This window comes from Ranitomeya variabilis, chromosome 2, assembly GCF_051348905.1.
Source record: "Ranitomeya variabilis isolate aRanVar5 chromosome 2, aRanVar5.hap1, whole genome shotgun sequence".
NCBI lineage: Eukaryota > Metazoa > Chordata > Amphibia > Anura > Dendrobatidae > Ranitomeya > Ranitomeya variabilis.
In genome coordinates this window covers 151,856,252-151,869,479 of record NC_135233.1, presented here as the reverse complement: position 1 = coordinate 151,869,479, position 13,228 = coordinate 151,856,252, and the positions used below count along the sequence as shown (strand labels likewise).

General features: G+C 43.8%; 1 protein-coding gene across 5 annotated transcripts in view; it reads left to right on the top strand.

Annotated features, from left to right (window-relative positions):
• SYNE1 (spectrin repeat containing nuclear envelope protein 1) overlaps positions 1–13,228 on the top strand; it is a 667,130-nt gene that overhangs the window by 345,812 nt on the left and 308,090 nt on the right. For all 5 annotated transcript variants that reach the window (XM_077283091.1, XM_077283090.1, XM_077283089.1 and 2 more), the window contains 4 exons: positions 6,004–6,183; positions 7,897–8,047; positions 11,864–12,022; positions 12,657–12,839. In XM_077283091.1, the coding sequence (XP_077139206.1) occupies positions 6,004–6,183; positions 7,897–8,047; positions 11,864–12,022; positions 12,657–12,839 (673 nt within the window). The remainder of the gene's footprint in view (positions 1–6,003; positions 6,184–7,896; positions 8,048–11,863; positions 12,023–12,656; positions 12,840–13,228) is intronic.

The following is a 13,228-nucleotide window of genomic DNA, read 5'->3' as shown; positions in this document are numbered from 1 at the left end:
GGTCGCCCCGGAGCAAGGAAATTACAATCCTGACCTGCTGTGCAGGATCTCCGGCAGAGCGAGACTTCAGGGACAAAAACAATTTGCAATTATTTTTAAAATTTTGAAAGCAAGATCTATTCCCTGAAAAAAATTCAGGCAAAGGAATTCTAGGTTCAGACATAGGTGCATGAACAACAAAATCTTGCAAATTTTGTACCTTCGTGGCGAGATTATTCAAACCTGTAGCTACACTCTGAAGATCCATTTCAAACAGGTGAACACAGAGCCATTCAAGGATTAGAAGGAGAGAAAGAGAGGAAGGCTGCAGTATAGGCAGACTAGCAAGTGATTCAATTATGAGCACACTCAGAACTAGAGAAAAAAAAAAAAAATTTTCAGCAGACTTCTTTTTTCTCTCCTTTCTCAGCCAATAATTTAACCCTTTTTGGCCGGTCAAACTGTCATGATTCTCAATGGCGAGAGAACATAGCCCAGCATATATAAGAACTAGCTCTTGGAAGATGGAATCTAAACTGACCATGAACTAAACCTGCCGCACAATTAACAGTGGCCGGGTAGCGTGCCTACGTTTTATCCCTAGACGCCCAGCGCCAGCCGGAGGACTAACTAATCCTAGCAGAGGAAAATACAGTCCTGGCTCACCTCTAGAGAAATTTCCCCAAAAGGCAGACAGAGGCCCCCACATATATTGGCGGTGATTTTAGATGAAATGACAAACGTAGTATGAAAATAGGTTTAGCAAAATCGAGGTCCGCTTACTAGATAGCAGGAAGACAGAAAGGGCACTTTCATGGTCAGCTGAAAACCCTATCAAAACACCATCCAGAAATTACTTTAAGACTCTAGTATTAACTCATAACACCAGAGTGGCAATTTCAGATCACAAGAGCTTTCCAGACACAGTAACGAAACAGCAGCTGTGAACTGGAACAAAATGCAAAAACAAACAAGGACGAAAGTCCAACTTAGCTGGGAGTTGTCTAGTAGCAGGAACATGCAAAGAAAGGCTTCTGATTACATTGTTGACCGGCATGAAACTGACAGAGGAGCAAGGTTATATAGAGACTCCCACATCCTGATGGGAACAGGTGAACAGAGAGGATGATGCACACAAGTTCAATTCCACCAGTGGCCACCGGGGGAGCCCAGAATCCAATTTCACAACAGGAGAGGTCAGACTAAAAGATAAAACATCAGAAAATCTAGATGATATACCGTATTTTTCGGCATATAAGACGCACTTTTTCCCCAAAAAAATTGTGAGGAAAATGGGGGGTGCGTCTTATATGCGGAACGCAGGCTTACCGGCATTGTGGCGGCGACAGAGGTGCGGGCATGATGTGGCACGGTGAGCTGTATGGCGTGAGCAGGTCCCATCCATATTTGAGGTGAATCCGCGGCCCGGTATTGATGGAGAGCAGCAGCGCTGGTGAGTTACGGTATTTTCCGGTGGCGGCGGCCATCTTGCTGAGGCCACGCGTGCGCAGATTCACTACTCTGCGTCCCAGGGCTTCAGGAAAATGGCCGCGGGAGGCCGCGCGTGCGCAGATGGAGATCGCGGCGGCCATTTTCCTGAAGCCCTGAGACGCAGAGTAGTGAATCTGCGCACGCGTGGCCTCAGCAAGATGACCGCCGCCACCGGGAAAATACCGTAACTCACAAGCGCTGCTGCTCTCCATCAATACCGGGCCGCAGATTCACCTCAAATATGGATGGGACCTGCTCACGCCATACAGCTCACCGTGCCACATCATGCCCGCACCTCTGTCGCCGCCACAATGCCGGTAAGCCTGCCGCCACCAGGAAAACCACCCAGCTCTGCTGCTCTCCTTCACTACTGCTGTGGCGTCACCTCAAATGTGGAAGGGACCCTGGCCGCTGCCACCTGAGGAAGTGACCGCACGTCTGCCACCGCCACAGCAACCTCCCCATGGACACCAGGCCATGGCGTCGCCCACCTAAGTAGGATGGGACCCTGCTCAGGTGCACGCCGTTCCGCCCACCACACCTCAGCATCACCTCACCTCTGCCACCACCATGCCTCCTGTGACCCTGCTCTGCCACTGCCTGCCCTAAGGTAAGAGATCTTAAATTCGGACAATAAGACGGACCCCCATCTTATAAAAAATATTTTTTTCTGCATTTTTCACCCCAAATTTGGGGTGCGTCTTATAGGACGGTGCGTCTTATATGCCGAAAAATACGGTAATAATCCATAATTGGACCAAGAATCACTGATGTTAGAGGCAAAAAGCCTTCTTCCCCCTTTTCAGTGATTGGAGAGATGTGAATCATTTAAGAAACATACTAATAAGCCAAATATATCATAACATTGGCAAGAAATATGTCCAAAAAATAATAAACTAGATACCCAGAAGCATGCTCAATATACTTAAATGCATGAAAGCCTCAAATACTAAACCACAAATATGGTAAGGACAAATCACATATCAACAAGAGACTAAAGGACACCCACAATAGCAGAGGACCCACTATTGCCTGAACACCACCAGTAAAAAACACAAAGGGGAATGAGGAGTACACAAGCACCTTAATGTGCGTTTCACCAACACTGGGCTTGGTCAGGTGTAATGTAAAATAAAGTTGTAGTAAGACGCATACAGTATATGCGTAAACTATACAATATCCTGAGACCGTGTATATTAGATGTAAGACTAAGAAGGAGAGAAGGAAATTTGCCCATGCAAAGGATGTTGATTGAGTTTATGGATCGCCCCCACGTATGGGCAATGGGGTACTCGGCACCGGGTCCTTCGGTTCGGGGGAGGGATGTCACGGTGGCTGACCCTGTCCGTGGCCCTAGGGATGTCCGTATTAAAAGGGAAAGGTCTTTAAAGGGATAATGTTTGACGCCACCTGTGGTATTCAGTCAGGGTGACCAACGCTGCTTAGGGGTCCGCTGGGGTGATGTGATGGCAGCTAGATGGTATACCTTCCCACAGGTGAAGTGTATCCCCAGGGCTTCCCAGAATGTAGGTGGTGATGGTGGACGATGTAAGGCGCAGGGAATAACGAGGACACAAGGTTGCAGTCTCTTTACCTTTTACTGAAGACTTCAGCATCCTCAGTCCAGGGTACAAACCACAGGGTAGGCAGAGTCCGGCCGGTCTGAAGGCAAATCCAGAGTCCTCTTATCCAGGTGGAAATCAGTAGCCTTCCTTCTAGCACCTGTGTGTTGTAGTATCTCCCTGCTGAGCTTCTCGGTAAGGTCCTCATAACTCTTGTAGATGTTCTACATGTTATTTCTTCCTCTCTTTCCCCCAGATGGTATGGATAGGACAAACCCGTATGACTGATGGCCTGAGGCTTGTTTATAGGGACCCTAGAGACGCCCCGACCCCCACAATTTGCCACCGTGTCTTCCTAGGTATTAAGGTCGGGCAGACAACTTGGAATTAACTGTCCTGCTGGTCTCTGGAGCAAGGCTTGGAGACTGTTGCTCCCACGGTGTTCGGCCACCAGCTACGTGCCTCAGAAGGAGGCAGCCTATTTCAGGGCAGAACTCCTTCTGGTGATACCTCCTTGTGCTATGACTTAGTTTCTCACCCTCTACAACACAATTCTCTTCGTATCCTTTCTTAGGATGCTGCCGCACGTGGGGCAGGCGCAGCTTCGTGTCTTTCTGTCTTGCTAGGCCTCTGACAGGATCCCACACCTGTCAGGGACCCTCTGTCTGCAGCTCCGATGTTCCTCCTTTCCCCCTGTCTGCCTGACAGGTGTTGCCTGGGCAAAGCCCAGCCAGCTTCTCGCTAACTTTCTATCCAGCCCACCAGTTTTACCCTTCTGTGAGGAGTGCCCTAGTAGATAGGTGCAAGGCTCCCCCTGGTGGTCTGGAGTGTGAAGTGTGGTGTATGGTTTGTGATACCTGGTAGGAAGATGTCCTTTATTGCAATCAGATGTAATATCACTCCCCCTGGTGGAAGAATAACATCACTGCAACGACCAGGACTCTGGGGCGTTGCATTTATATGGGGCGCCATCATTCTCCTCGTCCAAACTGAACAAAATTTACTTGAATTGAGAGCATAGTAGTGGAGTTCAGGATCTGGCAATCAGTAATGCAGCAGCCAGGATTATATGGGTCACTACACAGCGCAGGGAAGTTGAAATGTCTAAAAGGCTAAAACAGGGTAAAGCTAGCATGGTAGAAGAGATGATTACAAGTGTAGTTTTCTAGACAATGAAGCCAAAGTGAGTGTCCTACCATACATGGACCACAGCCTCTCCTGCATATAAGAGTGGGATGGATTATATTTTGCAAGTTAAGCAGATGTTCTGTACTAGCCAAGCAGAAATGTGTGATCATGTATCAATGGTAGATTCGTTAGTAAATAAAAAAAAAAAAGAATAGAAGGAGTTGTCAAAGTCTTCAGATTCCAAGTAAGGATGGCACTTGTAGAAATCATATTTGGTAATTTATATTTAAGAACCAGAGAAATAAGAATTAGCATGGATGAATTATAAAGATGGCTTATTCACCTAACAAACTGATGCTTTGCCCAGTATGTCATTTGTATCTACAGGTCTCTAACTTTAAATTGGCACTAAGCAGTGCATTTGCATTCACTGGTTTAACATTATGTGATGTAGTGACCCCTGTAACAGGTAGGGGGCGCTGCATGATCTCCCCGGTATGCGCACGGAGTCGTATTGAGGCCATGAGGATCGACCTGCAGTGATGTCAGGATCACGTGACCCGCCCAGGTGATCCATTACTGTGGGTGTGCTTACGGGTACATAATGTGGCCAGGGTGTGGGTCACATGGTCTTCTGTGTGGTTCCTGTGTGGTTCCAGTGCTTGGACCTGAAGGGTCCAAGTGCAAGGTCCTGGAAGCCTGTGCATGAGCTGTGTGCTCCCGTGTTGGAAGCCCTGGGAGGAGGCTTCCTGTGTATGCACATGGTTTGGACCTGGTGGCCTGTGGTGTTGGACTAAGTCCTGAATAGCACCCAGACAGGCCACATGCCTCTGTGTTGAACGGTCCCAGGTGGGATGGACGTTCTGAAGACCACAGTGTGATCATGGTCCTGGACAGTCTGTGTTAGAAGCTCCTCTGAGTGGAGTCTTCTTGGAGCACCTGAGAGACTGTGGACCTGGGTGATCGGTGTTGGGGAAGCTACCGTCCTTCGGTGGCTCTGGACTGACTGATGTGTGCCGGCCAGGCAAGTTGGTGAACCCCGTAAGGCAGTTTCCCCAGGAGAGTGGACTGACAAGGAGTCAGCAGATGGAGCAGGAGCTCCCACCTTATGGGAGCTCCTGCTCCATCTGCTGACTCCTTGTCAGTCCACTCTCCTGGGGAAACTGCCTTACGGGGTTCACCAACTTGCCTGGCCGGCACACATCAGTCAGTCCAGAGCCACCGAAGGATGGTAGCTTCCCCAACACCGATCACCCAGGTCCACAGTCTCTCAGGTGCTCCAAGAAGACTCCACTCAGAGGAGCTTCTAACACAGACTGTCCAGGACCATGATCACACTGTGGTCTTCAGAACGTCCATCCCACCTGGGACCGTTCAACACAGAGGCATGTGGCCTGTCTGGGTGCTATTCAGGACTTAGTCCAACACCACAGGCCACCAGGTCCAAACCATGTGCATACACAGGAAGCCTCCTCCCAGGGCTTCCAACACGGGAGCACACAGCTCATGCACAGGCTTCCAGGACCTTGCACTTGGACCCTTCAGGTCCAAACACTGGAACCACACAGGAACCACACAGAAGACCATGTGACCCACACCCTGGCCACATTATGTACCCGTAAGCACACCCACAGTAATGGATCACCTGGGCAGGTCACGTGATCCTGACATCACTGCAGGTCGATCCTCACGGCCTCAATACGACTCCGTGCACATACCGGGGAGATCATGCAGCGCCCCCTACCTGTTACAGGGGTCACTACATCACAATTATTATTAGGTGTTTGTCCTATGACCAATTTCTTACAATTGCCTATAACTATTTTTGTACCATTGAATACAGGTTAAAGTTTTTCAATGAACTGGAGGAAGAAATTAACTCCTACCAGCATGAAAAGCATTGGCTTATGGACAAAGCGAAGCAGATCGCCCAGAAAGATTTACCCATGGCTGCAGAAGCAGACAAAGAGCTGAATGGTCTAATCATGACTTGGGAAGACGCTAACAAGCTCATTAGTGAAAGGTAAACATAAAGGAGCACCAATAATTTCCTCTGCACTTTACAAACAACCTCACTATGTCTTTTAGAGTGTTGGAGGAAACCAGAGTACCGGTAGGAAATCCACTCAGACGTCTTGCAGAAGTTGTCCTTGGTGGGATTTGAACCAAGGACCCCACGTACTAAACAGAATAAATCATTACTAGCCAGTATAGATGACACCTGCTATTTATAAGCTAGCCTGTAAATGTACTATTTTAGGATATGTTCACACATTGTGTTTGTGCCCTGTTTTTTTCTCCCACGCAGTGTTTTACTGTACCCGCAAAGTGAATGAGATTTCTGGAATCTCGAGCTCAGGCTGTTTTTTTTTTTGCAGATTTGAATCAGTTTGCCATCTGCAGCATATCAGTTCTTTCAGTGTTTTGCACCATGTTTTCACTCATTCAAATGAATAGGAAAAAATGCATAAAAGCACATGCAAAAGGTGCATATTTTACGCAGCATCTTTCCTGCCAATTAGCCAGTATTTGTATCAGATTTTTCTGCTGCAGACTCTGAACGAGTTGTTAAAAGGGTATTTTTATGTTATGTTCACATGTAAAACGCCATGGAATAAATGGCGCTATAATAATAAATAATAATAATAATGTTTGATGTCTCTAGAACAGGAGAATCCGAGCCCACTAGCCTGGCTGTATTTGAATCTCCCATGGAAGTGGTTGAAGAGAACCATTCAGGCATTAGCGCTCAGTTCACAGTACCAGACAGGATCTCCACCAATCACTGGGTCACTAGTGTTAGTGGCATTACTTCTAAACACAATGCTGTGCAGCGTTTGCTCCATTTTTACAATGTAACAGCTGTGAGGGGTCTCAGCCATTAGACCCCTGTTGATCAGTAGGTAATGTCATATCCATATCCTGATATGTCTTATGCTGCATTTAAAGCGCAGGAGAATAATAGTAATAAGTGTTTTTAAAAACACTTATTTCATTATTATCTTGCAGTGTAAACAGGCTGCGGATCACCCAATGAATGAGCAAAATGCTCGTTCATTGAGTGAAATGATCATTTGCACTGTGCAAAAGATCATCGTTCTTGGAGCAGGAACGATGTCGGGAACAGGAGTCGCACAAGCGGAACCATGGCAGCGTGTGTTCTCTGTCTGTTTGAGACCGCTCTGTGCACATTGGTTACTTTGGTCTGCCTGGGTAAACTTTTATTTAAATAACCATAAACCTTTTACCGATCAGTAGTCGTATCGTGTAGTCAGTCAGTCTATGTTAGCAGACTCTTACTGTGGTGGAAAAGCACCAATCTTTAATTGATAAAACATTTTCAAGACAATAATTAACTGTGTTGATCTTTTATTAATACTGTATATCTTTCTCCGGCATCTTTTTCTTTTTTTTTCTCTCTATTTTTTTCTTTTTGGTCAATATTTTATTGACTATTGCATCCTCCCTTCATAACCACTTCCTGTCTTCATTCTCTTCCCCCATATGGACATTCTTCATTGCTCTTCAGCATTTTTAAACCTGCTGTTACTGTATAGTTCACACTTGGTTTTTTACCTTGAGAAAGGCCCCGATCCGTTGCCGAAACGCGTTGGTGAATAAAAATCTTTGGTCATGCTCTCTAGATCTCATCCTTCCCGCGATTGCAGCCTATAAATTGTGATAAGCTCCGCTTTGCCGTTCTTTACTTGTAAGCATTTTTTGTGTCTTATTATAGCCAAGAACAATGCTTGGTTCTTATTGACCTAATGAAGGAATATGAACATCTGAGGTCTGCTATTACTAGACTTATAGAGAATGCAAAAAACATGATAACAATTAAGTCAACTTTAAAAGACCAGGAAGACATCCGACGTACCATCGCAAAGGTAAGTAGAGCAATGATCAAGCCATGAAAATCTAATATTGTGTTTATGATAAAAATCCATAGTACTTTACAAAGCAAAAAGAAAACCAAGTTGCTGTTAAAATCTTGCCACCATATTGTTCTTTACGGCTGCAACTTTAATAGGAGGCCTCTTCACCAGCATCTAAAGATGTATCCTTGCTTATGTCTGAAAAATGGACATACCCCAGATGTATGGCGTGAGATAATGAAAACTATTAATGGAAAGCTTTTTTACTGTATGACTGTGATAGATACAAGTTCTTGACACAACTTCAACCAGACTTGTAAAAATAAACATAGTAGCCAGCCCCTTTAATGTATATTTTTTTCTGGATTGGGTAAAATTGTATTGAAGTGGTTGACACTACTCAAGAAAGGTAAAGGATGGACATATCAATAAATTAATTGGGCAGTAAACCTATTTTAATGTTTTACTGATCACAGACAACCTCTTAACAGTACCACTTCAGTGTTTTTTTTTTTTTTTATTTCAGCGCTGGAGTGGTACTACTAACGTAATACCCCTGACCCTAGTCTTATATTCACCTGTCACTGTTTTCAGCTCTTTCCCGCATCACTCCAGTCTTGCACCGCCATGTAATTCTATGAAAGCTAGAACGAGGCTCTCATAGAGTTACATTGAAAATTGATCTCCGGCTCCCTCCAGCAAACACACTGGACCGATCCGGCAGGTCACAAACTGCTGGAGAAAGACCGGAGTGGCATGGATTAAAGATGAACACAGTGGCTGGTAAGTATAGGACTACAGTCAGGGAACTTAGAATAGTGGCACAACTCCAGCACTGCAATAAAAAATACTGCTTGAGTGGTGGTTTAATATTGGTGCTCCGAGGTATCGTCTGATTGCCATCCTTCTTTTAATTACCATCTGTGATATACATGGACAGCCTAAATCTGCCAGATCTTTTTGTTAGCTGCTCTTTGCTTTAGCTCATAGAGTTGAGGTCCTGAGCTATTCAGTATATGGAGGTCACCTTGATTCGTAATACCTAGTTATAATTTTCTATGCATCCTGCCAAGGTCTTTACTGTCAGTTCAAAGGATTGAATTTGCCTTTGATGATCTGACAATTAATTTGAGTCAGATGTTTATTTTCTTACATATGCATTTACAGTATTAATAAAACAATATGCTAGAAATCAGATTAATGTTCATGATGAATGTAGCAATTGGACTAAAATATAACTTTTAATGTATACAGTTTAAAAAAGAACTAACTGTGTGAACTTCACCACGTGATATAAACATACAAGGGACTAAAAAAGGGGGAATTGGCGTACCCCCTCAGGACACAAAAGGTACGTAGGAAAAAACAAATATGAATGTGCTGATCCGTTCATGCAAAAATTCAGCAAAATGCACTGGTTACATACAGTAACAATAGCAATGCTAGTGAGTCTGAAAGGTACAGGTATCTGTGCACAGTGGTGCAATATAGTATGTCTGTAGACAGTCACCATAGGGTTTCAGACCCCAATTATCCTTGTACATGCACAGTACCTAATCCAAACGATCGTTCAATCCCTTTGGACTCGTGAACTAGCTCTATGCTTTGAACCAGAAATATTCATATATACAGCAGCACAGAAAACATACACTGACCATAATAATCAAACAAATGCATACATATTGTGGAATACTTGTGTACCCATCTCATGGGTTTCCACCTATACCGCAGCAATGTGATACTTTTAGTCAGTCAAAATGTGCATGTAAACATAGTGCCTATATTATAGGCGACTTGGAATGATCTCACCCATTTGATGTGTATATGGAGAGAGAGTGCGTAGGTGGCAGATAGCGTCTCCCGACGCGTTTCGTCCTATCCAGGACTCATCAGGGGAATGACAGGGAACCTGCTAAGCTGCGTTACCTGACGTCCGCTTGTGCCTCCCTTATAAGCGGTATAGTGGAGACCGCGATGCACTGCACGCTGTTCTCAGCGTGCGCGCCGCTTCCGGTCATCATGACCTCACATCCGGTTTTGTCTGTACTCAGTTTGCGCACGCGCTAGCTTGAGCCGCATAAGAGCCCGCAATGGAACGCAAACATTATATATTCCAGTTATCATTCAATAAGATGACCCGGAGCTTGTTATAATGAGGACATGGTAATTGAAGGCAAAACTCACCGGAAAATATAATTGCGGCAGAGTTTTACCCGTGGGGTTGTTCTTAGAAGGTATATTATCAATATTGATACAACCCCACTTGTTGGAACAAACTTGTTTTTTAGACAAATTATACAGAGTTGTTCCATTAATCCATGGGTATGGTCCGGATTTGACCCCGGTGTTAGACAATACCAAAAAAATAATAAATAGGTAAAGAATAGGGTAGAGAGGCCAAAATGGGAGGATTAGAGAAACCTAGAAATTACCACAAGGAAGTATTTTGAAGGAAATTACCATTTGGAAATTACCAAATGGTAATTTCCTTCAAAATACTTCCTTGTGGTAATTTCTAGGTTTCTCTAATCCTCCCATTTTGGCCTCTCTACCCTATTCTTTACCTATTTATTATTTTTTTGGTATTGTCTAACACCGGGGTCAAATCCGGACCATACCCATGGATTAATGGAACAACTCTGTATAATTTGTCTAAAAAACAAGTTTGTTCCAACAAGTGGGGTTGTATCAATATTGATAATATACCTTCTAAGAACAACCCCACGGGTAAAACTCCGCCGCAATTATATTTTCCGGTGAGTTTTGCCTTCAATTACCATGTCCTCATTATAACAAGCTCCGGGTCATCTTATTGAATGATAACTGGAATATATAATGTTTGCGTTCCATTGCGGGCTCTTATGCGGCTCAAGCTAGCGCGTGCGCAAACTGAGTACAGACAAAACCGGATGTGAGGTCATGATGACCGGAAGCGGCGCGCACGCCGAGAACAGCGTGCAGTGCATCGCGGTCTCCACTATACCGCTTATAAGGGAGGCACAAGCGGACGTCAGGTAACGCAGCTTAGCAGGTTCCCTGTCATTCCCCTGATGAGTCCTGGATAGGACGAAACGCGTCGGGAGACGCTATCTGCCACCTACGCACTCTCTCTCCATATACACATCAAATGGGTGAGATCATTCCAAGTCGCCTATAATATAGGCACTATGTTTACATGCACATTTTGACTGACTAAAAGTATCACATTGCTGCGGTATAGGTGGAAACCCATGAGATGGGTACACAAGTATTCCACAATATGTATGCATTTGTTTGATTATTATGGTCAGTGTATGTTTTCTGTGCTGCTGTATATATGAATATTTCTGGTTCAAAGCATAGAGCTAGTTCACGAGTCCAAAGGGATTGAACGATCGTTTGGATTAGGTACTGTGCATGTACAAGGATAATTGGGGTCTGAAACCCTATGGTGACTGTCTACAGACATACTATATTGCACCACTGTGCACAGATACCTGTACCTTTCAGACTCACTAGCATTGCTATTGTTACTGTATGTAACCAGTGCATTTTGCTGAATTTTTGCATGAACGGATCAGCACATTCATATTTGTTTTTTCCTACGTACCTTTTGTGTCCTGAGGGGGTACGCCAATTCCCCCTTTTTTAGTCCCTTGTATGTTTATATCACGTGGTGAAGTTCACACAGTTAGTTCTTTTTTAAACTGTATACATTAAAAGTTATATTTTAGTCCAATTGCTACATTCATCAAATATTTCTATTGGATTTGTATCCCGCTTACTTCTAATGTTCATGATGAAATCTGGAGATTTTTTTCTAAATATTACGTTACTTTTTTTTCCAAGCATGAATCGGCTAAAAATGACCTGAATGAAAATCAGAAAGAACTGGATGAGTTCACCAACAAAGGAAAACACTTGTTAGTTGAGCTAAAACGGATCCATGGCTGTGATTCAAGGCCAGTGAAAAAAGATATGGACTCCTACTTGGATCAATGGCTTGACGTAAGATACATTAATCTTCTACTAAATGATTTGTGCTGCAGTCACTTTCCAGTGACTAACAATGTGGCCAAGTTCTATCTGTGTCATATTCTCTGTTATGTGGGCTGTGTATCAGTAATTGTGGGCCTTAATTAGATGCCAATCAGTCTAATCTGGTATTGGTTTGCTCGGGGGTCTAAGCATCAGCAAGCGAAAAACAATATTGTGAAAAATGCTTGTTGTTTATAGCAGGACCTTCACAGAATTGTTGGATTTTTTGCTTTTAAAGATGTGATGTAGGATAGCATATGCTTAGAGCAATAATTCATAGGATCCTGTAACATTGAGCTGTAGAGCTAAATTTAAGGGTACCTGTCCCCACAAATGTCCACCTTAACAGAGAAACAGGGAATGGCATTGATATGCTCTTAAAGAAGGAGGCAAGCAGATGGCACTGCCCAAAGTCCAAAGCCACATATGTTCAACGCAATTTATGCAAAATCTTAAAGACATGGGCTGTACAAGAAGAAAGGACCCATTCCAATATCAGCATTGTGAATATATTGACTGACTAATATTGACTGTTTTCATCACCACCATTAGCCCATGTACACTGGTATCTAATATGGTATTTGGTTCACAATGTTTTAAACAGGTTCTGGAGAGAACAGATGAAAATCTGGAAAGACTAAGCGCGAGCCTGTCCTTATGGGAAGATGTTTTGAGCATAAATGATGAAATTGATGGATGGTCCAGTAGTTCCATTTCACAGATGAGTGAGAATATTACCAACCTCAACAGCAGTCAGCAAATGAAGACTAGTCTTGAAGAATTTCAGGTCTGTAGTAAATCATGGCTGGAAAGTGGAATAATCAATATTATTTTAAGGGAATATTAAAACTTGAAATAAATGATTAAATTACCCATATCATATATTGAAACGCACTTTTTTTGCTGTAGCATGACAGACTATTAACTTTGTACTGTATCAGTAACAAATATTGGTTTAGCGCTTGCAATATCTGTATGTCGTCCGTCTGATAAATTAACTGCACATGCCTAATTAACAGGTGATAATATCCTGCTCATACCCTTCATTTTGTACTAGTAAGTGCCTGGCGGCATCTAGTCTCTTGCTTAAGGGGTCTTCCTGGTCTACTAATGCAAAAAAGAGCTAAGGGGAAAAGCTCCTCTAGTAGCAAGTGGCCATACAAATAAGCCAAGATA